This window comes from Sylvia atricapilla, chromosome 2, assembly GCF_009819655.1.
Source record: "Sylvia atricapilla isolate bSylAtr1 chromosome 2, bSylAtr1.pri, whole genome shotgun sequence".
NCBI classification, from domain to species: Eukaryota; Metazoa; Chordata; class Aves; order Passeriformes; family Sylviidae; genus Sylvia; species Sylvia atricapilla.
In genome coordinates, this window is record NC_089141.1 from 106,896,020 (window position 1) to 106,903,056 (window position 7,037).

At 40.3% G+C, this 7,037-nt stretch overlaps 1 protein-coding gene across 1 annotated transcript in view; it reads left to right on the plus strand.

Annotated features, from left to right (window-relative positions):
* LANCL3 (LanC like family member 3) overlaps positions 1–5,103 on the plus strand; it is a 30,865-nt gene extending 25,762 nt beyond the window's left edge. The window contains exons 2-5 of the mRNA XM_066340082.1: positions 1,018–1,141; positions 2,192–2,389; positions 3,365–3,572; positions 4,632–5,103. Of these exons, the coding sequence (XP_066196179.1) occupies positions 1,018–1,141; positions 2,192–2,389; positions 3,365–3,572; positions 4,632–4,791 (690 nt within the window). The 3' untranslated portion in view covers positions 4,792–5,103. The remainder of the gene's footprint in view (positions 1–1,017; positions 1,142–2,191; positions 2,390–3,364; positions 3,573–4,631) is intronic.
* The last annotated feature ends 1,934 nt before the right edge of the window (positions 5,104–7,037 follow it).

A 7,037-nucleotide genomic window follows, 5' to 3' on the forward strand; every position in this document is an offset into this window, starting at 1 on the left:
TTTTCCTGTATCATTTTTTCTTTTTATATTCTCAGTTCTCTTTTCACAAGTTGAAATACATTTCCTCAAAGTACTCCTGCCATATGGGCTTTTCCCAAAAGCTAAAACAGTATTTTGGTTAATTATTTAATTGGCCTAGGTGTTGGTCAGTAATGTGTGGCTGGCACAGGACATTTCTGGTGATTGCAGTGAATTACATGTAATTAGAGTTGTAGTTAAAACCTGTAAAACTGAGTTCTCACTGAATGCTTTTAATCATAACATAGAAATGTTCATGTCTGTGAAATATGTGATTTGTCAATCTTACTTCTGACACCTCTAAGAGTAAGGCATTAGTCATTTTTAGGGGCTGCATTAACCTGTTTATGGTGCTGAAGTCCTACAAGCATAGCTGGAATATCTCCACAGAAGCCTGTCTGGCACTTCATTTTTCTTAGCATTTTCCTGTATTAAGAAAGGCTGATTCTTTTACTGAGAGGTTTCTGAACCCTCATACATAATAGTGATTTTCAGTAATTTAGGAACAATTTAGTAACTCTTCCTTGCTTCCTTTTTTTAAAATCTTGTCTGTAGAAAAATCTGTCTAGGTCAGTGTGTTCCAATGAAGCCTGTAACATTTACTTCTTTAATCTTTTCCTTTGTCTTCTCCTGATGCCTCTTCCCCCAGTCTGGAGGCTGCTGTTCTGCAGCTTGCCTGCTGCTTGTTGTCAGCTTCCATCAGACTGAAGGATCTCTGGGAAGGAAAGACTCTTAGAGGGCCTCTTTTCACCTCATCTATGCAGCTAAAGATTTGACATTCACTTCCTGAGACAGGATGAAACTCTGGTTTTGAGAAACATTATGTAAATCAACTGTGTTATGTAAGGAACTCCTAATAATGATGTACATTACAGCATATTTATAAGATTAAAGGCAGTACTGCATCCTGTGCACTGGCAAAAATGCAGAGTCCTGAAAAATGTCTTAAAAATGAAATAATTATAATAGACTTGATGTTTGTTTGATGTTTCTGTTTAGGTGCTGACTGCAGCACAAATTAAATCAATTTGCCTGGCTATACTAGAATCAGGAAAACAGTATTCAGTGAAGAAGAGGAAACCTGTCCCACTGATGTATTCCTACTATGGAACAGAGTACCTTGGTGAGTAAAACACACCAACACCTCTGAGAGTGGGCTGTGTGGAGATGCTGAGCCACTAGGCACTTCAGAAATAAAACATATAAAATCTACAGTGTGGAATTTCTCCTGAGTCCCTTGGGACCATCCAACCTCCTAAAACTGTGAAGTGGGACTGAGGAGCTGGAGGGAAGGGCTGCTGCTGCCCAGCACTGGGGAATGCAAGAGGTGCCTGTGCTGCAGCAGGGGAGCAGCTCCATTCCCTCTTCTTTCTGCCCTGGTAAATAAATCAGCCTTGGCAGCAGAGGCAGTGAGGGGTGTGGTGTGGAGCAGGTTACTCAGGGCATGCAGGGATGTTCCCTGGGAGCTGCTGTTGCTGTGCCAGGACTGGCAGAGTAGTTTTGGCTGTAGCAGGGTGACTCAGGCACGTGGTCAGCTGCTCCCCTCACGGGCAGCTTGGCTGGAGCTCACCTGAAATGGGTGAAAGGCCACTGAGCAGGGCCATCATGGGGTTCTCAAGGCACAGTATCACTGCAGAAAGTGTGAGATTGGTTCACAGTTCCCAGTTCACAGTTCCCTGGCAGGGGAGCAGAGAGAGCAGTCACTGAGTGGTGTGTTTCATGGACCATGGTGGGTACAGACAGTTCTTGCACTGAAATTTAGGTGTTAGCTCACTGATACTGTCAGTCAGTAACTGGGAAATACCCATTTATGGCCCATTTTCAATTTGCATCAGCAAATGCAAATATATGGCCCAGATTCAGCAGTGTGTCAAGAGTAACACCTTGAAACAGTATTCAGTTCAATTCATACAGTGAGTTTCAGTCATATCAGAGTAAGAGCAGAAGGAATTCATACATATTTTTGCACAGGAAGAGGAACTAGAAATGACAAGTAGTAAAATACAGTGTCATGCAGCTAGAAATCTTCTATTCCAAGCACTCTTCTAGTATGCATGAAGAAGATGAAAGAACCATGCTATTGACAAGGAAATCTGTCCCAAGAGAAAGTTGCAATGAGGTGCAGACAGTACCTAAACCCACCCTCCAACTGAATTGTTCCTGTTCTTTCCAGGTGCGGCACATGGGCTTTCCTCAATCCTGCAGATGTTGCTCTCCTATTACGAGTACCTGCAGCCAGCAGATCAGGAGCTGGTGTGGCAGAGTGTGGATTTCCTGATGGACCAGGAGCAGAACAGCAACTGGCCCCCAGAGCTGGGGGAAACAATCGAGAGGGAGAACGAGCTGGTGCACTGGTGCCATGGAGCTCCAGGTTCTCTTCCCACTCATGCTGTGCATAGCCAGATGCTGATCACATTGCTTTTCCACGTTAGGTGATTCCATCTAGAAGACAATCTCAGGTTGAATTCCACCAAAATGATAAAAAAAAACCCAAAGGACATAAAGAAGTTGCACTTAGAGATGTGGAAGTTCATTAATTGCTATTGTTCTTCCCCAGAAAAATCTGTATCCCATCACTGTTCTTGGATAATAACACAGATGTGGCTTACAAGAATACTTCAGCTACTCTAGTGTTTGTTAAATTCAGACCACAAGTCCACAAGTCAGCTAAACATTTCCTTAGGCACTTGAGTTGGTTATGTGTCATGTGCATTCTCATAAGGTTACCATGAACTGAGTTGTGTAGTGCTCTGGTGAAGATTATGATTAATTCATTTAAATCCCCTCTAAAAATAAGACAAATAGTTGTTTTTTTTAGCAGAAGTTAGCATGCATAACTGTGTATAATTAGAATAAAGCAGTGTAGGCCTCATCAGGGGAAAAAAAAGTGAGTTTCTTTTTCTCATTTAGTAAAAGTTTGTATCTGTTGTCAGTGTAAGAAATTATCTTGCCCATCTTTGTGTTTCTGTCAGTGTAAGCAGCTGAGGTGAATGAAGATTTGGAGCCAACAGAAGACAGTGCTAAGTGTTTATTGTTTAAAGACAAAAATGTGACTGCTCTTCTAAAATAATGGAAGTCTGGGAATGTTAGAGTAACCCTTGAAATTCAATAATTACTTGAAAAGATGGAAAGTGATGTTGTCACAGGGGATGGGTAACTACATCTTAATGTGTGTTTTCAGCATAGCTGATACTCCTCCCTCCACATAGAGCATTTAGAGGCTACACTGACATGTGTAGAGCACCAGATTGCAGCTTTTTTGTGTATTAATCTTTATTTTCTTACGTGTTCTGTGAAACCCTGACTGTGCTTATTACAAAAGACAATCTCACTGCTCTTTTCCTAGGCATTGCATATCTGTTTGCCAAAGCTTACCTGGTTTCCAAGAAGCCTCAATATCTGGACACTTGTATCCGCTGTGGAGAGCTCACCTGGCAGAAAGGCCTGCTGAAGAAGGGCCCTGGAATATGCCACGGGGTGGCTGGTAGTGCTTATGTGTTCCTGCTGCTGTACAGGCTCACTGGGAACTCCAAATACATATACCGGGCACAAAGGTGAGCATTCCTGGCTTCTGCATTGAGGGTAATACCAGAAAGTTTCAGGAGCATTTATAAAGCAGAGTCTGTGATCACCACCCTCCGATGTAACCCGAGTGTTTAAGCTTCAGGGTCAGTTTTAGCCATGAGTTTTGGGGTGGGTGCACTCTGGGGGGGCTCTGCAGTCTCGTTCCAGGCTGCCTGGGTTCTCCTCTCCCTGCCCAAGAGGGAACTGCATTCTGGGTTCTCCTCTCCCTGCATTCCTTCAGAGGGAACTGGGCTGGGTGTGGAGGAGTCACGTGCATCCAGGTGTCATCCTGATGTGATGGCAGAACTCAAACTGTTTACACAAGTCCAGGAGTAGAGTAAAGCATGATTTGTTATGATTTTTTCAGAGCATTTAACACTATTCCATATTATTAGAAGTGGAAAGTAAGTATAGGATGTGGTGTGCAGTTATTTTATAATTTTTTAATTTATCATTCCCACTTTTAGCTTAGCTAGTGGGGTTAATTTTATTTTGTCTGGGTGCAAGCACATGAGATCCAATGAAAATGCTGTCACCGTGCTGCAATTGTCTTTAACTATGTATCTCCAGTTTACTGTACAATATTTAAAAACATTCCATGTTTGCTCTTGTTTTCCTTACAGCACAGAATAACAAGGGGAAGTGGTATAGTAATTAAGATGATTAATTTTCAGCCCTTTACTCATTCTTTTACTTTGAGTAGCTATTGCAGCATTACAGAATTTGTTGCATTGATGTGAAACATTGCTTGCAGCCTAAAAGTTATGAAAAAGTATTTGTTTAATGATATATCTTACAGAAATCAGAAGAAGTTTATAGCTCTTAAACAAGCATAATGCACACACAGATTGCAAAGGTTTGTCTCTTCTGGATCTAATGAACCTCAGTTTCTTGTGGAAATTGGATAGTGTAAAATTTGCAAAAAAGGTTAAATACTGATAATTCAATTTTTTAAAAAATTACTGAATGTTATAAAAATGATGCTTTCAAACAACAAGTAGACAGAGAGGGACATAAAGTAATAACAAACTCTTTTTTTTCTCTCTTAGGTTTGCAGAGTTCTTATTTACAGAAGAATTTAAGTCTGGTTCCCGGGAACTAGAAAGTGTATATAGTCTGTATGAAGGTTTTTCAGGAACTGTGTGTTTCCTGACTGACTTGCTGCAACCCAACCAAGCTGAGTTTCCTCTCTTCAGTGTCTTTGTCTAAAGACTGATGCTCTCCAGGGCCACATCCCAGAGGCAGTGGGAGAGGGCACCTGCAGTTCCACTTACTTGTCACGACAGGCTATTTACAAAATGAGATGGGGTACCACTAATGCTAGCCTTAATGTAGCTGGGAGTCAGATCAAAAACAACACACAGTGAGGCTTGGGGGGTGGGAAAGTGTGTGGTCAAAATAAATGGGTCAAAATAAAGTGGGGAAAAAATAAAATGGGGGAGCTGATTGAATCTAATGTTGTAGATATTTATTTAATTCCAGTGAGAGAGAAAGGGGCATTATCAAACTTTTAATTTAGTGGGGAAAAAAAGGCAAGCTAGAATTGCAAGGACATGTAAAGAAGAAACCCAAAATTGATGCACCCAGTAGGTTTTAATAAGTCCTGCAAAAACCATTCATGCAGCAATGCACTAGCTGGGGAGAGTGTTGTAGACATGTCATTGCACTGCACAAAGGCAAAATCTGGGATTTTTTTATCTAAACCACATCTGCTGGTTTTAGTAACGTGAATTAGGAAAATCTATATCTTTGAGTTCTTTGGTCCCCATATAGTGCATAAAATGGCAGTTCTGTAGACAGCTGTGTGTTCAGGCTGCAGTTTCACAGTTCATTTCAGCAAGTGGGGTCTCACATGTGTAAATGAGCACTGAATTGGACCCTTCCTTTTAGAGCTCAGTCAGTGGCAAGGAGCTGGTCTCCTTTCTGATACACTGTAACTGTGTCTTGTCAGTATTTTCCCAGTCACTTGGAAGATGGATGGAGCCATGGAGAAGACTTGGATTGAAAAATTCTGTAGCAAAGATACAGCAGGCAGATGCTTTCTTCATGGTACAGCATTGCTAGATAAGTATTGTTCAGTGATACAAAAGCTTCCTTCAAAACTTAATTACTTTTAGCAGCATTTCTGAACAGTACCCTAAATTTTTCAGATGATAGAAAACCTATTTTCTTTGATGAATTCTTCAATACAAGCCCTGCAATCTGAATACAGTCCTGGGATGGCATACTGATCCTCAGAAAAAACCCTAATAACAAAACTCAAAACTGCTTTTTTTCCTAGTTAGCAAAATAATATACATGCCCAAATAATTTTTAGCAAGAAAATAATTTACATAGAAATAAATGGGTTGCTCAATACTAGTTGCACTAGCACATATAGTTGTAATTATATGCTGTTTTCTATGTATTATAGATATGATGACATGGTTGAAAGCTTGAAAGCTAAAGAAAACACTAACATAGATTTGTACTAAAATATAGAAAATGAATATCTGTATTTAAAACCTATTAACTATTTATTTATTTTTATTTATATTGGAATAATGTCTGTAAAGACAAGTTGGGAAAACCAATATGTCAAAACCTGAGGTTAGAGAGAGAGAAAGCTGCTGTACATGCACTGCCAAATAATGCAGTCCCTCTTCCTGCATTCTCAGCTGGAGGAGATTACAATTTCTTTATTTTTAATGCCTAATGGATTAAAGTTCCCATTTCATTTCAGTGGGCTTTGATCAGGCTATAAGTTGGAGCTGGGTCTTGCAATCCTTCCACATTTTAATATAATAATCCCTTCCTGCTCTTGCCACTATTACTTTAATGAGATGGCTTGCATTATTATGAGCTGCAGATAAGGATTTCCGTTACTCTGTCTTGCACTGTACAGCTCTAATTAATTACTTAATCACAGAAAGAACATAGTTATTAAAACACATAAGTTAAAAGGTTAAATGGTCTTTTAAGAAGGCCACTAATGTCACTTATTTGGTTACTCTGAGCACTGAGATGTGTGCACGCAGAGGGATGAATTCCATAGGGAGGGTGTACACGAGGCAGAATGAAAAAAATCAATGGATATGGGAGCGTGCTCTGCCCAGCCCTGTGGAAATGCTCCTCTTAGATCAGAGCAAAGCCAGTTGTCAGTAGTGAAGATCCCAAATCCATTAGGAGTTTTGGTCTAGTTGGTTGCTGTAACATATTTGGCTCTTATATTTCATAACTGGAACCTTCTTAAACAAAAGTTTAAGGAAGATAAAACTTGGCATATCCACTTCTTTTAAATGTGATTCTTTACAAATGCTAGGAAATCAACACTGAGCTCAGTGTCAGTTTTCTAGTGGTTTTTGCTGTGTAGTCTTTCTTTCTAGAATTTCTTCCAATTCCCATTCAGGGGAGACTCTGCTCTTCTCTGTGTTGTGATCAACAGCACACACAAAACAGATCTCCAGTCCCCACAA